This window comes from Protopterus annectens, chromosome 11.part0, assembly GCF_019279795.1.
Source record: "Protopterus annectens isolate FY-2018-M chromosome 11.part0, PAN1.0, whole genome shotgun sequence".
NCBI lineage: Eukaryota > Metazoa > Chordata > Ceratodontiformes > Protopteridae > Protopterus > Protopterus annectens.
Window position 1 is genome coordinate 194,253,447 of NC_056745.1, and position 25,591 is coordinate 194,279,037.

Below are 25,591 nucleotides of genomic sequence, written 5' to 3' on the forward strand. Positions count from 1 at the left end.
ATTCAGATTGCTCTGCAGTGGCTTACTTTGAATTACAACACATTTTTGAATTACAAAAATTACCCTACTAAACTGAGATGTTCCTTTTCTATCTGCAGATGAAAACACGTAAGTACTCATAATCCTTCCATTGTATAAGAAGCAGAACAGTGTGTGTGTGTGTGTGTGTGTGTGTGTGTGTGTGTGTGTGTAATGTGCAAAATGTGTGAAGTGCCCCAGTTATTTGTTTTCTAGCTAAACAAAGTACACTGTCTAGTTATATGAGTTGCTCAAAGTCACAGTAGGCAAATGGAAGTAGAAAGAATCAGACCCTGTGCCCTATAGGAAGAATAGCATTAAGAGCTTCATGCTTTAATCCTCTGTACTTACTGCCAGACATTCACTCACTTCTTTGTTTTTTTAATAAATCACTAAAGATAAAGGTTACTGAACAGTCAGTCAATAATGCCAGTCATTAGCATTCTGTGTGATACTAATACACTGCATTCTGTAATCAACAGTACAGGGTTTGAACTGTTTCACCTCCATTTGTATACAGTCTGAATTTCAGAAAACTGTAATTGATGGTCAGATGTTTATGCATCTGTATAAATATTTGGTTCCTGCATCCCACTATTCTACTTGTAAATTACAAATTAGTGTTGTGGGTTAATGATCTTTTCTTTGTCAAGTATGTGGGGTTTGAACCTCCTCGCCTCAATTTTACTTTAGTCAGGAAATTGGTGCAGAGTGTTAAGACCGTGAGCTGAAGTTCCTATAGTACAGTATTTGATTCTCTGAGCCATGATTTGCTTAATGTTTCACCTAGAGCAAGTCACATAACCAGGCAGTGCTTTGGAGCCACTGGAAATTTAGACTAGGGTTCTCAATGATCATGTGATCCTTGCTATATTGACAGTATGTTCATTATTTAGCTGTGAATACATTGCACAACATCAAGTCTATGAGTTTAAAGTTAATATTTCAACTATGAATACATTTAACTTAGCTTAAATATTGCAGGCATGTGGGTGTGAAAGGCATTGTATTTGAGCTGCAACAGTGAATCTAGCATTTATTTAAACTGCATTTGCTTTAATGCTGCTACACACTTGTGTGCTAGCTTGCACTGCACTTGAATTGTTTTAGTACTGTTTTAGCTGCTATTCTGTACAAAAAAATCTAAGCTTGTTTCCTACCTTTCCTGTAACTAGTCTAGTCCAGATACAGATTTGCTGTATCCAGGACTGTTTGTAAGCTTATGAGCCCCACCCAAGCCTTTCTGCATTGGAGGGAAGCCTTCTAGCTTATCAGTGGGAGTGGTAAGCACTAAGTAGCCTATCTACTACATGAGGAGTAGTTTCTGGCCCAGAAATTGTAGTTTATTGGACATTTGGGCAGTTTTTCAATCTCTTTCAGCACTCTCTGGTTTAAAAGCCTGCATTTGCACTTGTTTCCCATCTTTCCTGTAACTGGTCTAGTCCAGATACAGATTTTCTGTATTCAGGACTGTATATAAGCTTCTGAACCCCCCCCCCCCCCAAGCATTTCTGTGCTGGAGGGAAGCCTTCTAGCTTATCAGTGGGAGTGTTAAGCACTAGGTAACCTACCCTACCACAAGAGGAGTGGTTTCTGGCCAAGAAGTTTTAGTTTATTGGCCATTTGGGCAGTTTTTCCATCTCTTTCAACTTTATGGTTTAAAAGTATGTGTTTGTGCTTGTTTCCCACCTTTCCTGTAACTAGTCTAGTCTAGATACAGATTTGCTGTATCCAGGACTGTTTGTTAGCTTCTGAGTGATGCCAAAGTCTGCTCTTCAATTTTCCCCTTAGATCTGCTAGTTCTCTCATTTCCTGTACTTTTACTAGCTTATTAGTTTAGCACTTTACCAGACTTCTTGTAGCAATTATTGTAGTATGCAAAAGTACTACCAGCACTAAATGTTCTACAAGGAAACAGCTTCAGTACTTATTATTAATGCTCAACCCTCCAGGCATGTCTAAAGGACAGTTCCCTGTGCTTTCTCTTATTAACCTGGTGAACATGGGCATCCTGAAGCAATGTAGCAACTGCCTCATGTACACTGACAACCCTCTCCTCTTACCTCCCAACACTCAGACTTGTGAGAAATATGCTTATATATCCAAAATGGAAGCCACTCACTCTCCAGTCAAGACCAGAATAGCTGGTCAAGAGGAGAAGGTCAACACTTGCACCACACCACATGGAACACATAGACCTCCAGAACACACACCAGCACTGCCTTCACATAAAACACAGACCACACACCTACCTTCAAGGAGGCTCTCAATAAAAATCTACTGAAGCAGAAAAGACCTCCAAGTCAGAAATGCACTTGACCACCACAACACAGCACTAATCACAAGACACATAACTCTCCTAAACAGTGTGCCATTCAACCAAAACCTCTAAGGCAAAACAGCATGCCCAATACACTAGTCATAGGTGACTCGATAGTGAGGTACACTGATGTCCCACTCACTAGGTTTAATAAGGAGAAAGCAACAGTCAGCTGCCTGTCAGGCACCAGGATCCACCACATAATGCATGCACTCAGGTCCCTCAACAACAGGTACAAATATGACTCTGTGATTGTACATGTGAGTGTGAATGACCTGAGATGTACCTCCTTGGACTACATGAAAAGAGACATGGAGAAGCTCTCGGATTATGTAGCCCAGGCATATATGACTCTAGTCCTGAGCAGCATCCTACCATCACCCAGAATGATACCACAGTTCAAGCAGAAAATAATTGATTTCAACAATTGGCTAATTTTCTGGTGTCATTCTGTTGGGATCCAGTATCTGTCTGGGATGACATAATTGACAGACCTGGATGCTTTGCTAGAGATGGCCTGCATCTGTCATCCCCTGGGCTTCTGGATACTGTTCAAGGCCCTTGCCACCCCTATAGTGCCTTTTTTAGGCAGTGTTCCAAAGACCAAATTACCACCATAATAGCTACAAACAAATGCAATCTGAGGGTCATGCTGCTCAATGCTAGAAGTCTAAATCTCAAAATACACTCTTTTGAAGCACTCCTTAAAATGGAGAACATCGGCATTTGTTATGTAACAGAGATCTGGTTCAAGGCAGGAGAAAGCACCCCTGCACTACCAGGCTATAACTCATTCCACACCTTTCGGCCCCAGAACTTGGACCGAAGCTCCAAAGGGGGTGGTGTATCCATTTTCATAAAGAATATGCATGCCTCCAGACTGGTAGCCCAACATAATGCATCTGAGATGCTTCAGGTGCAGCTAACATTGGGTAAGACAGTGATTTAGGATGTAGCCTGTTACAATTCCCCAACCATGTCCCAAGACTCACACTCCACGTTCCTAAGCACCCTGGAGAATATTAGGGTCCAACCTAACACTCTCATACTGGGCGACTTCAACTAACCCTCCATTAACTGGGAAAACTACTCATGTACCAATACACTTGCCCAACGTTTCCTGGAATTCATTAATTCCAATGCCATGGACCAGCTCGTTCTTACCCCCACTAGAGGTTGCAACATCCTTGACCTGGTCATGACTAACATGGATGACTGTTGTTCTACGCCAATAGTCAATTCCTCCCTGGTTAGATCCGACCACAAACTAATCACCTTGGAAATCCACTTCCATCCCTCAACCCCTGCAAAGGTAACCACCATGAAAAGTTTCTTCAAAGCTAACTTTGGGCTCCTAAAAACAGAGGTGGCTAACTTCCTGGCACCAATGGAAATAGAGAATAGTTGCATGACCACTGAATCATACACCATTGCACTGTACGAACATGTACACAAATGCATGGATCTTGCCATACCCAACAGAACCAAGATGCTCTCCTCCAAAAAAAGGAAGCCAATCTGGTGGTCCCCTGCCATAAACAAACTCTACAACAGAAGGAGGAAACTGATGTGGAATAAGGTGAAGTCTCAAGACTGAAAAACTCCCTTGTCAGCCTCAACAAAAAGTTGAGAGCCCTTATCAAATCCTCTAAAGCTAGCTATGAAAACAGAATTGCAGCAGATAGCAAAGACAACCACAAGGCCTTGTATAGTTATGTAAAGAATCTCCATGGCAATACCCAGATCTGAGCTACTGCACAATGGTACCTCCTATACCGAGCCAACATATATTGCCAATGTACTGGTCAACAGATTCAGTGCCAACTTTACCCATCCCCCCCAAAGGACCAGTCACAATACCAGTAGATTGCCAGGCACCCGGTATTACTGCTGCACAGGTTAAAACAACACTGTCCAAGGTGAAGAATACAGCTTCTATGGGACCTGACAATATCCCTGGCTGTGTTCTACATCAACTACAGAGTGAAGTGGCACCTCACCTGTGTGCCCTGTTCAATCACAGCCTCACCTCAGGCTTTGTCCCTACCGAATGGCACACTGCTACAGTCATCCCTCTCCAGAAAGGAGGAGCGACTACAGACCCTGGAAACATAGACCTAACAAGGATATAGGGAATCTCCAAACTCTGGATCCCACAAAGTTTGGTTTTGTGAAGGGTAGATCATGCCTGCTCAACTCGGTCAACTTCTTTGAGTCAGTCAACAGAGCAGTGGATGAATGCAAAGTGGTTCATAAAGCCTACTTTGATCTGGCCTAAGCCTTTGATACCATTCCCCACTCAAGTATCATAGAAAAACTCACTAAGCTAGGCAACAACTCCTATATCACTAGGTAGTTGCAAACTGGCTCACAAGTAGAATCCACAGTGTTAAAGCAGCTGACTCCAAGTCAGACTGCCGACCAGTCAGTGGAGTCCCACAGGGTTCAGTCCTGGGTCTTCTCCTGTTTGGTATCTACTTTTCTGAAGTCCAGGCCAACACGAAGAGACTCTAGCTGACAAAGTTCACAGACAACTGCAAATTGGGAGCTATTCATCAGGTGCAACTAACTCAAGGTAAGACTGCAATCAAAATTGTGGCTTGTTACAGATCCCCCACCATGCCCCAAGATTCTCACTACACCTTTCTAAACATACTGGAAAATAATAAGATACAACCAAACACCGTAATACTGGGTGATTTCAACTACCCTGCCATTAACTGGGAAAACTACTAGGGTATCAACTCCTTTTCCCAACGGTTCTTGGAATTCATAAATTCCAATGCCCTGGATCAACTAATCCATAGTCCCACCAGGGGCTCTAATATCCTAGACCTGGTCATTACCAACTTGGGAAATCGATACTCCACACCTAAAGTCACCCCCTCGTTTGTCAGGTCTGACCATAAGCTAATCACCCTTGACATACACATCCCTCCCCCACCCCCCAGTAAGGAAACCTCTGTAAAAAACTTCTCCAAAGTCAACTTCATACTACTTAAGTCAAAAGTGACAAACTTCATGATACCCATGCAGACGGGAACTGAAAGTTCGACTGCTGAATCCTACACTAAGGCACTGTATGAGCACATCCATTTGTGTATGAATTGTGCCATCCCAAATAGAACCAAGACGCTCTCCTCCAAAAAAAGGAAGCCAATCTGGTGGTCCCCTGCCATAAACAAACTTTACAACAAAAAGAAGAAACTGTTGCAGAAAAGAGGAAAATCCCAGGATGCAAAAAACTCCCTTACCAGCCTCAGTAAGAAGCTGAGATCCCTCATAAAATTCTCCATAGCAAGTTACAAAAATAAAATTGCCAAAGATTCCAAAGACAACCACAAGGCATTCTACAGGTATGTCAAGAATCTAAATGGCAATACTCAAATCTGCTCTGAGCTACAACAGAATGGCATTAAATATGTGGTTTACTATTAGATTTTCGAAGCAAACTCCATCGACTGTACTGTTGTCGAACACGGAAGTTCAAAAACATTAATATCAAACATCAAAAGCCAACCTAGGAATGGTTTTAACATGGGTGGAGATAGGTGTTCAGTGTTATTGCCGAACTACAAACCTCTCCCCTATCTTGACCCATGTTAAAACCCATTCCTAGGTTGGCTTTTGGCGTTCGCTATTACCATTTTCAAACTTCTGTGTTCGATAACAGTACAGTCGACGGAGTTTGCTTCTAAAATTTAATAGCAAACCAAATATACTGATCCCAAGTATATTGCCAATATCCTGGAAGATCGATTCAGTGCCAACTTCACCCCCTGTCTCACCCCCTAAACGGCCCATCTCAATACTGAAAGATTGCCAAATTCTAGTAATAATGACCTCTCATGTAAAAACCGCACTCTCCAAAGCTAAGAATACAGCATCCATGAGACCAGACGACATCCTGGGCTGTGTACTACATGAAGTATAAAATTAACTGGTACCTCACATAAGTGTCATGTTTTAATCATAGCCTCACCTCAGGCTTCATGCCTACTGAGTGGTGCACAGCTAAAGTTATCTCACACCACAACGGGGATCCATCTTGGATCTTGGGAACTACCACCCCATCAGTCTGACTAGCCTGATCTGCAAGACATTGGCAACCTTCAAACACTGGACCCCACCCAATTTGAGTTCATGAAAGGCCGATCTTGTCTCCTGAACTTCTTCTAATCAGTCTTTGGAGCTGTGGACGAGGGTAAGGCAGTCCACACAGCCTATCTGGACCTCTCCAAGGCCTTTTCCCCCACTCTGGAATCATAGATTAACTTACTAAGCTGGGCATTAATCCCTACATCACACGATGGGTTGCCAACTGGCATACTGACAGAACCCATACTGTAAAAGTAGCTGACTCCAAATCCAGCTCCAGACAAGTGACAAGTGGAGTACCTCGGGGTTCAGTCCTGGGACCGCTCTTGTTTGGCATCTACTTCTCTGAAGTACAGGCCAACATTAAGGAACTCTGGCTAACAAAGTTCGCAGATGCCTGCAAATTGTGAGCCATTATTGAATCCCTAAATTATGTGGATATTCTACAAAAGGGCCTTACAGAAACAGATGCTTGATGCCAGTGCCATGGGCTCAAGCTCAATGCCAAGAAATGTATAGTTATCTCCTTTGGGAAAAAAAACATGTACCCGTGAATTACCACATAGGTGGCAGTACACTAAACACCGAAAGTGTGATAAGAGACTTAGCGACACAGGTGGACAGTGGTCTCACCTTTGATAACCACATCGCCGCAACTGTCAGGAAATCCTTCTATGTGGCACACCTCATCACTAAGAGCTTTTCATCCAGAAAAAAGGAGGTCACTGTCCCACTGTACTCATCCCTCATTAGACCTATTATAGAATACAATGCCCCATTTGGTATGTACCTCTCAAGACATCTGCAACAACTGGAAAGGCCATAGAAATATCTCACTACAAGAAGCGCAGGCCTAAAGCAGATGCCCTATGCTAACTGTCTAAAAAAACTCCAGCTATACTCTTGTCACATATCGTCTACTCAGAGGCGATGTCTGCTTAACATACAAGGCCATGTCAAACCTAGAGCTGTTGGACATGCTACACTTAAAGAAATTCCAATCCCTCAGAGCCACATGCTCCAGGGCATCTAAACCTTGTTATCACAATGAACAAAACATGCTGGAGGGATAGGTTCCTGACCCAGAGACTCCCCAGACTCTGGAATAGACTGCCCATACATGTCAAGCAGAGTGCCTCTTTGGCTTTCTTCAAAAGGAACCTTGATAATTGGATGGGAGATAGAAAATTCACCCCGGGAATCACATCAGTCACCCTGCTAGACAGGGGTCCAGGGAAGTAAATATTGTGGGAAGAAATAGCCAGGGAATTGTTATGGCTAGGTTTGTATAGGCCCTAGGGCTGATAGCCTAGTACCAACCTATGACCCTATGAACCTATTATTAACTCCCCAAGTGATGCTGACATCCTACAGAAAGGCCTCACTGAGACCGACGACTGGTGTCAGAACCATGGTCTTAAGCTCAATGCCAAAAAAAGTGTCATCATCCCCTTTGGGAAAAACCAGGTTCCCATGAATTACCACTTCGATGGTAGTCCACTGAACACAGAAGGTGTTATAAGAGATCTGGGAACACAGGTTGACAGCAACCTCTCTTTTGATCACCAAATTGCCACCGTGGTCAGAAAGTCCTTCTATGTGGCACATCTCATTGCTAAGGGTTTTGCATTCAGAAAGAAAGAGGTCATTGTCTCCCTCTACTCTTCCCTCATTAAACTAATCATTGAGTACAATGCCCCATTTGGCATGTACCTCACTAAACACCTGCAACAACTGGAGAGGCCACAAAAGTACCTCACAAAGAGGATCCTAGGCCTTAAACATTTGCCCTATATGGACAGACTCAAAACAACTCCAACTATTCTCTGTCTCATATCACTTATTAGAGACGATCTCTTCTTGACTTGCCATGTCTGACCCAGCTCTGTTAAAAATGCTACATATAAAGAAATCCCAATTCCTCCACACACTCCAGAGACCTCAACCTCATTACCAAAATCAACAGAACAAGCTAGAGGGAAAGGTTCATAACCCAGAGACTGCCCATGCTATGGAATAGACTTCCCATACATGTCAAGCAGAGCGCCTCACTGGCCCTCTTCAAGATAAACCTTGATAAGTGGATAGGAAATCAAATATTCACCCCGGGGATCACTCCAGTAGCTTTACTCAACAGGGGTACTGGGAACTAAGGTCGGGTGGCACGATGCCAGGGTAATCCTATGGGCTAGGCTTGTAAAGGCTCCAGGGCCATTAGCCTAGTACACACCTATGAACCTATGAACTTAGTGTAGATGAGTAAGGCTATGAACTGTTGCCTGTAATACAGGGTTTGATTTACTCAGCCACTGTAGTCTTCTTTTGACTCTGATCAAGTAACTTCACCAGAGAGTTCTCCTGGGCTGCTATTGAAAAAAGACCATTTGTGTCTAGTGGGCTATGCCAGTCTGCTAGCAAATATATTCATAGGATCATAGGAAGTTATTAGGCTAATTGCCCTAGGGCTCTTATAAGCCTAGCCAAGCACAACCCCTGTTCTCAAGAATATCAAGGTATTAAGCCAAACTAAGTCAACAACTACTGCCCCTGTCCAAGACGATAACAGGTAAAACTTCCAGGGTGAATTTGTGGCTTTCCATCCAAACACCCAAATTACTCTTAAATAGGGTCAGCAAGTGATCTGTTTTGCCTGAATTGGAAGTTTGTTCCAGAGGAGGAGTAACCTCTGTGAGACATATCTGTCTCTCATAGGTTCATAGGCTTATAGATTAGTACTAGGCTAACTACCCATGTTGGCCATTTTAAGCCTAGGTAATTACCCCATGTGAGAATCAAACCTTGCACCTCTCCTGCAAGTTCTGTTGATGCCAAATACTAGCTTGAGTTCCCTACAGCAAGTGAATCTTATATCATTTGATTTATGAATGTGCAGCATTTTCATTAGAGCAGGATATGAGATTGCATTATATGCAAGGCTGAGGTCACCTCTGAGTAGTCTGTAAGACACAGAGTATAGTGACTTTGATTTCAGTCTATCAACTTATGATATGCACAGAGTATAGTGACTTTATTTCAGTCTATCAACATATGATATATCCTGAAGAACCTGAATTTTCTTTGTAAGAAACTTTTGAGGTCTTTCCAGTTGCTGCAGGTGTCTGGTAAGTTACATATCAAAGGTAGCATTTTACACTATTATTGGTCTGATGATTGAGAAGTACAGGGGGGTATAACATCTTTTGTTCTGCATGCAATGTCCTTACTTATCTCTTGGGTGATGTGGAAAGCTTTTCTTACCACTATGGAGATGTGGTAGTCAAAGGGGAGGTTGCTGTTAACCTGTGTGCCCAAATCTTTCACCACTGATTGCGTGCTTATGGTGTTGTTATTAATATGGTAATCTGCAGGGACATTTAGTAAAAATGCATATGGCAACCTATTATAGTACAAGAGACATGCAGGAGTTCATAATCATTTGTCTTTTAAATTGCTGCACCCTTCACAGAGCCACTAATTAATGCTTCACCAAATGATATTTTATTATGAACTCCTGCATGTCAATTGGAGTATAATGGGTTGCCATATGCATTTTTACTAAATCTGAATTTGAAGGGAGACATATAATACAACATAACATGTTTTGTATCTACAGAACGAGTCAGATAAACACTCGAGATTATTCAACATAAATTCACTTAAAGAATCACTGTGGTAAAAGATCTTATATACAGAGACAGGTGCAAATAACTGAATATTTTTTCTTTAAGTTATAGGTATGTAAAGGATTTTTTAACGTATAAAACCTTTCCTGATCATATAATGCAAAGTTTATTTTGTATGGAGGTCTACAAAAATGATAAAGCACTAAAGCATAGTAATATGAAATGTAAAACTTATTTATGTAAAATCAGGTTAAGATATTTATTTATAGTAAACTACATGGCAGTTTTAAGGACTAACATACCTACTTTAGATAGTTATAAGAAAAATGTTAATACCTGGGCAAGAGATATTAAATTTGAACCTAATATTATAGAATCAATGTTCCTTGTCAGCCAGTTGGCCTGAAAATTGTTAAAGTTCTTATGACCTTAAATGAGATGTTGGTGTCCTGCAGGCACATTTGCCCCTCTCCCAGAAACATCTGTTGTACAGTTATATTTCTGATTTTTGTTATGACTTGTGGGTTGTTGAATAAAAGTTGCTGCAGTATCTCTATTGTCTTTAATTGTTTTGCTTTATTCATTGCACTAAAGAAAGAAAGACTTCATTACTAGGCCTTGGTTGTATAATATGGTCTAAACATCTAGCATTTTAGCAATATATTTTTGCAAGCCCTTTTTACAGCCTCCAACTGTAAAGGCGTTGGCATTTTTATATATAATATAGTCTGCATTATTTGGAGTGATGATCTTCAGCATCTATTATGTAGTCATTATTGAACATTACTGTGATTCAGTCTTCTCTATAAAATCAAACTGTAAAAGATTTTTGCATTTAGTTAAAACATGTTATTCCTGCCAAGCAGTTAGCACAGAGGACTAAAGCTCTTATTTGTTAATGAACTGCTTGATCTGCGAAGTGTGCATAGTTTGAATCTTTCTACCATAATTTACCTACATTGTGACCTTGGGCAAATCACTTATCCAGACAGTGCTATGGGTAACTGGAAATTTGAATTAAGCTTAATTATTTCCTGGATGGCATGATTGGTAATTGTGAACCTGCAGTTGCATTTTTTGCCAGCCATTTCCTGTTGCATAGCTGATCCAGTTCAGGAAATGTTATAACAATATTGTCAGCACACCAATTGTTTAATGCAACATATGACATTTATTCTTCAATGGCAGCAGGCACTGCATTTGTAGGTGAAGCTCTGAAATGCAAAGTTGTTTATCTATAGCAACATTTGCATCAGTAATAGTTGTCTTTAATTTAATGTGGAATTAGTCAGTTGACCTACTTCTGCAGAGATCATATATATTGGCTTAGCATATGTTATCAAGTAGTTCATTTTTCTTATGCTCTCATCATAAATATTCTATTTAAATGCTGCTACACATAGCAATGCTATTAATCTTGATACAGTTTCATGTAGTTCATCCCAAGCTACCAAGAAAGTACATGTCATTTATTTATTCATAACAGTAAGAGGTGTACACAGTCAACAAAGTGAATATACCTGTTGGTGGGGATGTGCATCTATCTCTGGAGGAAAGTACCTTATGTTCTTATTATCTTTGCAAACATTTTTAATCAGGTTTTGCAGGACTAGTGTGCATGCAAGTGTGATTTAATTTGGAATATTTTCCTATGGCTACTATGCATCTATGATAAAATTTGAGAAATGTTACTTTGGTTATTATTACTGTTATTAATATTTTTGACAAAGGCATCTGAGAAGGATGCCATCAACAATGTAGCTGTAATTGGTGGGTTTGGGGGATGTCTATGGGTAAAACTGATGGACCCTGCTGAGTGGATAAAGTTAAAAATTCATTAGTCTGCCTTTTTAGGATTAGTGTGTATTTGCATAAAACAAGCTGGAATACTTGACTGTGGTTATTTTTATCACAATCAGACATGTGATGTGTACATAGTCAATGAAGTGTCTGTGATGGATGAGTACAAATATTTGAGGATTATAATGACAACACTTTGAGTGGCTTTTTATGGTTAAAATGTATAATTTTGTCATTATTGGTTAATGCAACTTGTTTTACTGATTACTGAAAAAATGTAAAAAACTACAAATGTATAATGCACTCTAACAAAGGTTGCTGTATTAAACAATAATAATAATTTAAACTAATCAGGAAGGTGAATGCAAATGAGTACATGAATTTATGCGTCGTCCCAAAAATGTGTGCTGGAACAGACCCTGGTGTGAAAACAGCTCAGGACTCAAGGTATACATAATCCGTCATTGTTTGTTACTCATATTATATCTACTGAGACCTTTCCTAGACTCAGCCTGGGAGCACTGGTTAAGTAACTTGCAAAGACTAGCACAGCAGGCAAATGACAGTTGAAGGAATCAAACTTTGGGAGATAAGAAAGCAGCTAAGCTGCCCTACCAGAAATGTTTGAGGATGTAGGATTCTAAACTACATTTCTTTACTGGTCAACTGCACAACCACCACACCATTGTTTTACTGTACAATCATCAGTGATGCTAAGAATATCAGAAGGCTTTAGGTCCTATCTCTGAATCAGCTGCCTGGATTAATGTTCTGATAGTGACACTATATACGCAGACCCCATACTCTTAAGGTACTCTCCTTGGGGTAATAGTTTACACTGAGATCCCACCTGCTTGAGTCTGTGGTAGCAGAAGTAGATGTTAAAAGATCTCATGGCACACATCAAAAGAAGCAAATGCATTTCACCAGGTCCTGACCAGTTTTTTTCTAGTTTATATACATATTTCTTTAGTGTCGTCCTGGAAACAAGGCTTAGATCCAAAGGGACAAACTCAGTCAAAAATGTAAATAAAACAAAACAAACTTCTACATTAGTATCAAACACAAGCTCGCTTAAGATTTGGAAACTTCATTTACTCTGAAATGTATTGCTATTCTTACCTGACGTTCTGTAATAATGATTCTGTATATTGAATTATAAGAAAGCCAGTTTAAATGTAGTTAAACAGCTTCTTCCTGGAGATCATAAGTAAATGCCACAAGGAATCAAAATGTGAAATTGTTATTGATCTCAGTGCTACTCTAACAGCTGCTTGGTTGAAGAAATATACTGCTAATTCAACTGTATTACAGTTTCTGGAATTCAGTCAATAATTTGTTAAAGGTTTAGACTCTGAATTTTTATTAGACTGTAATTCTTTTTTATTGATATTGTGTTCTACGAGCTGTCAGAAACTGGTGAATGCTTGGTGTTCTATTACTGAAGCAGAACCGTGATATTTTTCTACTAGCAGATCATACAGAAAGGATAATTCTGTGCAAGATGAGTGAAAGGACATTATTCTATTGTCGTGTGGGGACAAATACTATAACATACACATTTTTATTGGCCTCAGAATTTTAGTCCACTAGAGAACAAAATGTTTCACTTTAGTCAGCAACAATGAAGTAGCTGCACATCTTGATTAGACACACCTGTTTCTTTTTTGTTTGTTTAGTTTTCTGACAGGTTACAGAATTTAAGAAACTGGGATCTGCTCTTTATTTATTTGTTCATTCATACATGCATTCATTCAGAAGTAAGACAGCTGGGACAAAGAGACCAATTTCAGTCATGATTCAGCAAATGACAAAACAATACAGCTTAAAATAACCGATTTTCTGGTTTTGCTGCCTTCATACATTTTTGTATTCTACAAATGCACCATATCACTCAATTAAGAAGATGCATATAGAAAAAAATTTTTAAAATTTGATGTTTAGCTCTTAATTTTATAAATACAAGCTGACATAAATGTTAATAAAAATGGCTCATAATCCACTAGACTTTTCACTATACTTGCGTGCTTGGAAAAACTAGGGTTTGCATGGGATAGGCTACCCATGGACACACTTATTTATTCACCCCAAACCTGCATTCTACCAACTATACAAATCATCTCATATCAGTGTCCCAAAACCTGTAATCTCAGATACCTTTGTAATGACACTGGATAGATTCAAACATCCAGGAGTATGCATCATTATAGCAAAATAGAAGTTAGGGCGGTAGTCTTAGTCACTTCTGTAAATCTGATAGGGGTATTCCTGATGCTTACAAGTGAGTGTAGAAAAGGAGTCGTTCACAGAGGCCATTCATGCTAATGTGCAAGGCCTAAAAATTAATTAGATGCAAATGAGAAGGGTTGTAAAGTGTAGCATGCTAATGAGGCAGTTTTGCAATTCATAGTCCAGCATCCTTGCGGTAAGGACATCTATTCTTAAATGCAGTGCTTTGCCATTGATATTCCAGTTGCGGTCCACAAACCTGTTTGTCTAAGTATGCACAAGAACTTCCTTGACACATAAATTAATTTTTCCCACAGCAACTCCTTCATTAGTTTGTATCAAGTATGCACAAGCACTAAAATGACATAATAAATTATTTTGTACAGCGATCATTTCAGCAGCCTGACCATATATGAACAAGCACTTCGCTGACACACAAATGAATTATCTTCTCCAGCAACCCCTTCAGTAACATTTTCTAGAATGGACAAGCACACCGACATGAGATAAAGTTTGAGACCCAAGTCACTGAGTCACCTGTAATCAAGATTCCAATAGGACTGGTAGTAACTGCTTCTTGTTTAATATTGTTCTTTCTTACAGGATTCAATTCAAACCACATCTCATGTCACATTCTACTACAGATGCCCTGGTGCAATAATTCCTCCCTCAATGCACACCTTTTTAGCTTTTCATACTCTAATGAAGTTTAAGGACTCATACTGACTTACACTGGTTTAGAAATTCTTAGGAATATATCATTCATAAAGGCTTAACATGACGTAGAAGCCTTAACTCAGAAAGTTTCAACATTATACTAAGCCTTACGAATTCATAACAGCTGTGTGTGAAGAAAGGGTAAATGTACCAGATCTCGTAAGAATAAAATTTTCTGATGTTGAGAATCTATTACTTTGGCTCCTAATGAATGCTCATGTTTATAAGACCATAGTAATTCAAACAGGGATAAACAATTTAAAATTTAAAATGTATCCCATTGAAGCACATGGTTCACACTGTTAAAGAATTTAAAGTAAGTTAAAAGGCATAACGTACAGTGGGAAGAAATGGCTGCAGGTAATAAGACTTTTCACTAGAGATAGGATACATTTTAACTACAGGGGAGTGATTTCACAGTAAAAGGGAAATCTGGAATAAAAGGGTTTTATTACAAATTTGGCCAGTTTTTCCAGGCACACAAATTTCAGCTGATCTGATCAGTCTGTGAAAGATTATTCTACTAATGCTAGAAGTCTGGTAAACAAGCATCAGAGCATGAAGCTGTTATTTACAAGGAAAACAACAGTACTGTCATCATAACTAAGGCTTGGAATATGACCAATATATATCTTGTGAACTTTTCAAAGTTTGTATTCCTAATATCGGCATCCAAAAATGTACATATAGCTATATTTGTGCATTCTTTCATCAACGGAAAGTTTTAAAGGTAGATCAGGAGGAAGAAAATCATTCATCATTCTGAACAGCGTAAATGGTAAATGTGAGTTCAGGTATGTAGATTGCTATCACCTGCCAGTAACGGACTATGCTATCTTGCTGCAGTTACTTTCTAACAGTCTTACCGATGTGCCATCTATGTTAACTGAAGATGTTTAACTTCATTGGATTAAAATGAAATGCTAAATATAGTGTCATAATCTATGGTTCTGTATTTATTCATCTGATTGCTATGAGAAATTTTAAACAGATAATTATTTATCCATTAGAGGCAGGGATATTTCAGATCATTAACTGTTTATCAGTAATGCCATTGTAATCAAGTTTAAACCTACGAGCCACTTGGAAGGTCGATACTGTGGTAGCAATGTTTAAGCTACTTATAAATCTAGTTGTATCTGTAGCGATTCAGTTTTACAATTATAGTAATGATGATTTTCAGTGTATAGAGAATTCAGTTGGGAATATTTTGCAGGTCACATGCAAGCAATGAACAGTGATTTACTTCAATAATCTTTCTGTTGTGCCACTACAAAAGTGTAAGAAATATAGGCACGATATAAAATGAAAATCAAGTATATCAAGGTGGACTAAATCTCTAGATAAACATAGAAACAGATAATTTGTAATGTATACGAATAAAAGAAAGATGATCATAATACTTAAAGAGATCAGAAAAGCATTGCACACTACCAAAAATGAGTAATCCTGACAATAAGAAGTAATTTTGATGTATGCAGATTGAAGGATGTACAATAATCATTTTTCTGACTCATTAATCTTATTCTTACTTGAACACAGACTCTGACAGCCATTTGTGCAAAAAGAAGTATAAGACATTGAATGTTCGATTATTACATGTGCTATGTTTTAGTCGGCACTAAATCAAATTAAGGCCTTTTGCTGAACTAAAGCTGACAATCTTGCTGGTAGTGTGATCTTTCAATTGAGGATTTATTATTTAGTTTGTCCACTAATTGAAATATTTAATGGCTCACTGTGATTCGGAGAAAGCACAGATACATACAAACAGATTGATGATGTTATGCTTTTCAAAAATGGGGTAAGAGACTTTCCACAAAATTACATGCCAATAATTCTGATTGTGTCAAACAAACTGCTATGAGTATTCTCTCTATACAGTCATAAAAATACTATGAATTGTACATTTTATTTTTTTAGATCTCATACAACACGGCTTTTAGTAATTATGCCATACTATCAAGTTTAACAGATTTTATGAAATTGCCAGCATGGTGATACACAATGGCCTACCTGTGTTAGCAGTCTGCATAAACTTAGCTAAATCTGTTGATACTCTGCTGAAAACCACAAACAGTGAGAATGATCACACAGTAAACATCAGTCTTATCAGATGAGTAAAAGGTAGGTTAATTGACAGAAAGCAGCATGCAACTGCTCTGACCAAAATGTTATAATGAGTAAATGTTATACTGACCCAGGGATCTGCTTTGGATCCATTCCTTTTAAAGATATTTTGTCATATTTAACTAAACAGGATAGAGACTGGGTTTCAAAACATGTTAACAATTGTAAACTGTCTATACTAACATTAGCTGATGATATAAATAAAGTCAATCTTCTTCTTCTTCTTTCGGCTTTTCCCGGTTAGGGGTCGCCACAGTGGAACTCCGGTCTGCTAATGACTGGCAGTAGATTTTTACGGTGCTGAAGTGCCAGCCCGACACAGTCAATATTTATTTGAATTCAACAAACAGAAAGGACAGCAGTCTAGGACTAACATTTTAAAATTAGTAAATGTAAGAGAAGCTCATGTATTTTGGATCTGTGAACATTAACATATATTTGTCTAGGTGGGCAGAGTATAACACTGGTAAGCAATGTAAAGAATCTTGGAATAACTATTACTAATAAAGTCTGCATCAAAATCATACCATTAGTCATAAAGCTATACAGATATTAGGTCTGTTATTCAGAACCATGGCAACAAGAAACACAGTTATACAATGTGAATTACATCAGTAATTAGTTTGGCTATTATGGGGGTATAATTTTACCAGTTTACAATATACATGTTATGAGATAAAATACTTGAGATGGTTTAGAGAAAATTCACTAAGCATATTGCAAGTCTTACAGAATATTTATACTAAGCAGATCAAGCCAAATTTGTATAGTTTAGCTTACAGGTTTATCAGAGGCAAATTCTATATAGTACATTAACCTTATAATGACTGTACTTAGCAAGTGATTCGTGGACAAAAGGTTTAGATTAATTATAGGGATAAAAGGGACACCTGCATTAAGTTCAATGCTGTATTAAATTCTACATGTAAACGAGACACGTTTATAATTCAGATCGCCATGATGCTCTGGAACTGACTTCCTCTAAATTCCATAAATTTTGGAAAAATGTAAACCAGCTACTAAAATCCACCCAAAAGGCTACCCCCAAACCAACCACCCCTGACACTAAAGTTCCCATCGAAACACAATTCAACTCCCACTTTGTGAACTCAATTCTATCCTTAGTATCACAGGACAGTTCCTTCCTCACTATCCCCCCAACCACCAACCGACACTAACTAAGTTCCCAACCACACACAACAACTCCCACTTTGTGAACTCAATTCTATCCTTAGTATCACAGGACAGTTCCTTCCTCACTATCCCCCCCCCAACACAAATAACACTAATACAAGCTTTACCCTCAAAACAGGTTCCACCACTTCAATCAAAAGCATGCTCTCCAAACTAAAAACCTCATCAACAGCAGCCGACCTACTACCCAGCTATTTCTTGAAACTCACAGCAGATGCTATTGCCATCCCAGTCTCCACTCTCATAAACAGATCAGTTGTTGAAAACTATGTGCCCAAACTCTGGAAAATATCCTATGTTACACCCATACATAAAGGCGGGACCTCCACTGAACTTAATACCTACAGACCCATTGCTTTACTCTCCCCCCTGGCCAAAATCCTAAAAAAATGCATCCATATCCAGATGCTAAACTATCTCCTAGACAGCAACATCCTGTCACCTACTCAGCATGGTTTCAGACCTGCCCATAGTACCAGTACAGCCCTCCTCTACTTCACAGACACAGTAAACCATCTCAAAAATGAAGGCCTATAGGTGTCAACTCTTTCTTTGGATATGTCCAAAGCATTTGACACAGTCTCAAACCAAATCCTGCTAAACAAACTAAACCAATATCGCCTATCAAATTCCACTCTTACCTGGTTCCAAAGCTACTTAACTGACAGCTACCAAGCTGTGAAATGGGAAAATTCTCTCTCTCCTCAGCTGCCCATAACTATAGGAGTCCCACAGGGTTCTATCTTAGGACCACTACTATTCACAGTCTTCACAAATGACCTCCACACCTCCACACAGCATGCATCTATAATTCAGTATGCAGATGACACTACCTTAATCTGTGCTGCACAAAACATTCCCACCCTCCTGCAAACAACTCAACTAGCATTCTCTGACATTGAAAACTACTTTACAAAGCCCAACTTATCCTCAATACAAAGAAAACTCAGCTTATGATTATAACCAGTTCTAACAAAAACACTGATAACAGTCAATTCACTATCTACTCCACAAATGCTACTCCAATCACTCCAGTGGCACAGGCTAAGCTATTGGGAATAACCATAGACTCACACCTAAAATTTGATAGTCATCTCAACTTAACTATTAAAAAAGTACATGCCAAACTGGGATCACTCTACCGTATCAAACCATTTCTTACCAAGAACACAAAATCATCCGTTTCTCGCTCCCAATGTCTATACACCCTACTCTATGCATCTCCCATTCTGACTAAACTCAACAAAACTGAACTAAGCAAAATGGAAGCCTGCTATAACAGAATTGCCCACTTTGCTGCAAATTGCTCATATAGAACTCATCACTGTACTACTTTGAGACAGCTCGACTGGATTGAACTGCCCAACCTCCTAACTTACAATCAGCACTGCCTCTGTCATTCTATCTATTACCTCCCCAATAAGTGTCCTGCCCTCAAAAACCTAGTACAACATCACTCAGCCAAAAGGCCTCTTAGATCATCAAGTAAACTACTACTAAAAGTCACCAACAGCTACAATAGCTTTGGAGATGCACTATATAGTAGTTCAGTAGCTAAAAAATGGAACTCTGTCCCCACTAGCATTCAAAACACATCATCCAAAGCCTCCTTTAAAGACCTCATCAGGCAACATCTCAAGCAAAGTTGGCAGTGCCATGATTGCTCCCCAGGCTAGTGAAAGTGGATAAGGTATACATACTAGAGTACTTGATAACAGTTTTCTTTCTTACAAACACTGGCTAATCTACAATGTATGTACTGTACCTGTGTACTATGTATGTATTCTGCCTATGTTCCAAATTTCAGCTGTACACCACAAATCTATTAATTACCTTTATTTTTAAATTAATATTTTTTTGTTTGTTCTCTCCACTGTAACTGTTGATGTGCCGCATACCACTGTAAAAACATGTCTTTTGAAATTTGTGTGTATACTGATCATGTCTAACTAAATGTATTTGTAATTTTTCTTTGTGGAGCTTTACTCCCCGGGCCTCTGCTGAAAAAGGGCATTTTCGGTCCAGTCAGACACCCCCGGTTAACAAATGTAAAATAAAATAAAATAAATAATAAATACAGTATCAGGCAGATTAAAAATATGCCTAAATTTAAGAATATCTTATATATTTGGACAGGTTATAGGAAATATGTCCATATTTAATGGTGTCTGTGTTACTTGTAGGTCTTTTGATTTGAATGCAGGCATATTTGGAGCTGATGAACTTATGGATTTATGGATTTATGGCCTGAAATGGATTCCTAACCTATATGCTATTATGTTAGCTACATCTTTTGGCTCTGTTATGGTTTATTATAGATCACAACAGTCCTGTTCTTTTCCGTTTCATTTTTCAGATGCGATTATAGGAAGGATTATTATTGTTACCCTTCCTGCAGGGAAGTTTTACTTCATGAACCTTTGGTTCTTTTGATTGTTTTAGTAAGTTCCTTTTGGATGGATTAGAACTTAACCTTTCTATACCAGGCTGAGTAAAGAAAAAAGGCTTTTTGCACAGTTTTCCTTTTGGGTTAATATTTTTTTATTTGTACCATTTTGTTTACTGCAGAATTTCCCACTAAAATAACGACTCATAGGGAATGAATAAATAAATGCAGCTTCTTAAAGTGATGTTTACTGTAAAATTTTCTACTCTAATTACAGCTCATAAAGGCTGACTATGTTAATGCAGCTCCTTAAAGTGATGAAGGGAGTCATGACACACTCACCAGTAGGTTGTGGAGGGTACGGGTGGGGGTTCTATTATATAGTTCCAGTTAATTGTAATAAGGTGAAGTTCAGGCTATAGATGTTGTTGTAAAACTCTTTAAAGATGGTATCATTTTTATTAAATTTGATTTACTCTCTGTGAAGAATATCATCGCACCACAGTCATTATGAAAAAGGGATGGGGTTATTTCTACCATATCACACCTGGCAATTATTTACCATTATGGAAAAGATTTATCAAGGAAGTAGTCATGATTGTGTGGGAAGGAGGCGGTGTGACAATATGTTAAAATCTTGTATTTTATATTGTTTATTGTAAACTAGGTATGTACTACTATACTGTTTGCTTGTTTGTTTGTGTCTTTCAGCTTTTCCCGGTTAGGGGTCGCCACAGCGGAACTCCGGTCCGCTAATGATTGGCAGTAGAGTTTTATGTGCTGGCTTGCCGGGCCTAACGCACAACCTTCAACGAAGGAACGCCCATTCACACTTGTTGCCACACATAAGATGCTCTAACTGACAATCGAACGGGCAACGTCTAACGGTGAGGTGACAACGCTACCGCAGCACCACCACTGCAGTATGTACTACTATACTGTATGTCCTTAATTTCTTTTTTATACACATGTTTGCTTGAAAGATTGGCGTATGAAAATGTCTACACCATCTCCATTCTGACGGAGTCAAATCAAATGAAAAGAGTTTGTATCTAGATATTTATGGAAAGCAACAGACATTTTAAGCCATATTTCTAACAGAACTTGGCCAATTCTAAAACCAAAATCCCAACTGCCAAGAGCGCAGAGTAAAACAAACACAGGATACAAAGCAAAGGCAACTCCAGGCTGCCACAGCATCTAAGCAACTACCTTTAAAGAACTGGTAAGCGCTTTCACAGTGTACAACACTGCTTCATCTCACCATAGTAAAAGTAACAAAGCAGGCCAGTTCTGTCAAAGGCAAGATAAACCTCTGCCGAGCTTAGTTTATTTAAGCAATGAACATTCATGATGCCTGCATTTACCTTATAGTTATATGTAGAATTTGGCTTAAATTATAAATAAATTTAACACTGCCAAACAAAATACCACAAGGGAAGAAAACAATTCTGCTGATGGTCTGTATTACGATATCAAATGCTCAGGTCAGTGAACACCTGTTTGTCGACCAATCAACAGCAAAATGTCATTTCCGCGAATGACCACTACACACATTTTTTCCCTAGGGGAAAAAATTGCTTGGCCATTGTCATGGATTTGCCCTTTTCCCCACTGTAGTGTGATCTCGGAGTTGGTATATTTAGTTGGGGGGTGTGGGTGGCACAGCCCCCCAGTTTGTTAGGTTTGTAATGCTGTATCATCTCTGCTTGGCCAAATGATTTTTTTTCCCGTAGGAAAAATTTGCTGTAGTGGCCGTTTGTGGAAATGACATTTCGTTGTATATTGGTTGGCGAACAGGTGTTTGCTTACCTGAGCTTTCGATGTTGTAATATAGACTCCTGCTGAGTACTGTAACCAGATATGAGGAGAACTGCAGCACAGTGCTTGCAAACATAGTCTGGTCTCCACAACTCCTCTCCTCATCAGAGAGGCACTGTATCTCCCTAGATTTCCCACAATGCTGTAAACCCGTTGTTGAACACAGTCATTTTTTCTGCAAATTTGGGTGCAGTCTGCAGTGTAAAAAGAACCCCACTAAGTGCAAGGGATTTAATAGACTTGATAGGGTACCCATAAGGTTAGCCATATCCCTTTGCATCACAAGAAGAGAGCAATATCTGGTGTCACAGAGTCTAACATGCTCAGTTACATATCAAAATCATTACAAGAACATGATTATGCCTCTTGGTCTTAAAGGTCTCACTAATCTCAGCTGCCAGAAAAACAAATAAACATTTCAAAATTATTGAATTATATCTAATAACATTGTACAACATAGTTATATCTGGATTTCTACCATATTATCAAGTTTTTGGAAACCAGAAATTCACATGGTTGAGGCCATATGTTTAAGTTTCAGAATTGTTAAAAAAAATCTGCATTTTTTTGCCAGGGGCAAGTCCTCCTGCATCCCACACCCTGTAAATTATATATACCAATTCTGAGATTGCACTAAAGTGGGGAAAGGGGTAAATTCCCTTTTAAAACAGTTCTATATAGATCTCTGTACTGTGGCTCCACAATCAACACTGTACAGAGATTTATACAGAAATACTTTAACAGGGAATGTACCCTCTTCTCCACTGTAGTGTGATCTTAGAGTTGGTATATATAATTTACATGGGGTGTGGGGCACAGGAGGTTTGCCCCCCTCAAAACACATAGATTTTTTTTTTTTTACATTTGAGTTTTCGGAATCTCGAACATATGATCTCAACCATATGAACTGAGTTTCCAAAAACTTGAAAATGTGACATAAACCCAGTAATCTCTACAGATAATTTCAAAACCAAACAATGCAAAACGCAAACTGCCACTCGCCAACTAAAACAGCAAGGTGAATGAAAACTGAGGTTCTGATGAAGCTCGCTTAGACGAGTGAAAGCGCTTAACTATTTACTTTTGTTCATTTTAAATAAAACTTATACATGACTTCAGTGATTCTGGTGGACAAATAGCAGTTTTCATTCACCTTGCTGTTTTAGTTGGCGAGTGGCAGTTTGCGTTTTGCATTCTTTGGTTTTGGCTTCAGTTGAACAAAACGCTATTTCTGGTGTTGACAGATAATTTCATACATATGAAATATGTCATTTTCAAAAGTAAATTTTTTTTGCAGTCTTAGAAAGTGTTAGAAATAAATTTTATATCCAGTGTGTAGTGCCACTTTCGGAGCAACTACTGTTCATGATTTTTATTATAATTTTTTTTGCTGATATTCTGGTGCATAGATGTTGAAAAGCATTGATATACTGGACTGGCAGAGAAGTGAAAAAGCAGTAGAACCAAAAGTAAATATAAAATATCACACATTTAACAACAAATACTTTAACCTCAACAATGAAATACTGACTTGAGACTTCATCAGACAAAAAATACAATGGACCTTCATTCCAATATATAGGTTATAGTCACATGACCCTTAAATCACATAATACATAAATACCATATCCGATATATAAATATAAAAAGAGAAATACATAAAAAATATATATGCAAAATATTAAGTTAATTCATACTAATATTTCTCTTAACTTTTTAGATATGTCTGCCAAATAACTTTCAAAATTCTCATCAAAATTCAAACCTGTAACAATTCAGGCATATAACAATTGCCAATAGAATTCAACATTGTCTAACATTAATTCTCTGTTTCCTCCCTAAAAAGTCATCCATAACATGATCGATAATATAAAAAATAATCTTCTATAACTCTATCACTTAGCGTGTTTGAACAAAGCACCAGTTCCACTTTTGTTCCTGATATCAAATGTGTGCTCATAATTTCTTTTTCATAATTGCTTTTTGTCTTGTCTACATCAAATGATTCACAAAAAATAAGGACAGTTGTGTATACCACATATATAAAAATAAAGATAAAATAACCTGGCAGACTATACCTCTTATCCTTATTAATATAATAAAACCTCTGACTATGTGCAACAAAAATGCACATCTGACACTCAAAACATTTATAATTAATATTTTAAGGCCTTAGTTATGATCAACCCTGTTTACAGTACACTTCTTTTCAAATTTCCCTTCTATATTCATAGCTCTTATTTATACATTTTGGCTCTTCAACCACCTTTTTTGCTATATTCTGACTGGCTGAGAGAATATTCCAATTTCCTCTCATAATATTTTGATATTTCATGTATCTGTTGAATAAACTAATGCCATAGCAAATGGATATTTGTTGTTAACAGTTTTGTCATCTCTGTGCTGTAATCAATCACCCCTGCATCTTTTAAAAGTTTATCTTTAACTTCATCCGGGTATCCTCTTTTTTGAAACTTTTAACTCAACAACTTAATCTTCTCTGTTTGTTTCTCCTTATCCGAAGCTAAACTACAGACCATATAGCCTTGGTTGTTATTCTTTAGCCATTAGGATGCATGCTAGTATATATGTATATATGTGTATATATAAATATATATATATACACACATATATATATATATATATATATATATATATATATATATATATATATATATATATATATATATATATGCATACACACACATATATATATATATATATATGCATATATATGCATATATATATATATATATATATATATATATATATATATATATAATTACATATGTATATATATATATATATATATATATATATATATATATATGTGTGTGTGTGTGTGTATATATATATATACACACACACACACACACACACACACACACACACACTGGGCTATCAAAATAAATTACTTTTTCTATGCTGCACATACTACAAATTCTAAAAAAACAGTAATGGAATAAATATAGCACAAAAAAGCTCTTAACTCAGCTTCTGGCTTCCATACCTCTCCATATTAAAAATAATACTGAAAACCATTAACGTTTTGAACTGACATTAAATTTGCTAATGTTCCTCAATACCAAAAGAAAATCTGATATTGTCACCCCGATGTTTTAATATAACTGTCCCTCCCGATTACTTATTCATGAAATACTGGCGTAACAAATTATTCCTGATATTAATATGAAATTTTTTTTACTGAATTATCAGCCATGTGACTAATATTTAAGCAATAACCGATGACGTGGT

At 38.0% G+C, this 25,591-nt stretch overlaps 1 protein-coding gene across 1 annotated transcript in view; it reads right to left on the reverse strand.

Moving 5' to 3' along the window:
• IQSEC3 (IQ motif and Sec7 domain ArfGEF 3) overlaps window positions 1–25,591 on the reverse strand; it is a 3,183,686-nt gene that overhangs the window by 141,202 nt on the left and 3,016,893 nt on the right. The window contains exon 13 of the mRNA XM_044087614.1: window positions 19,542–19,562. Coding sequence (XP_043943549.1) covers window positions 19,542–19,562 — 21 coding nt within the window. The remainder of the gene's footprint in view (window positions 1–19,541; window positions 19,563–25,591) is intronic.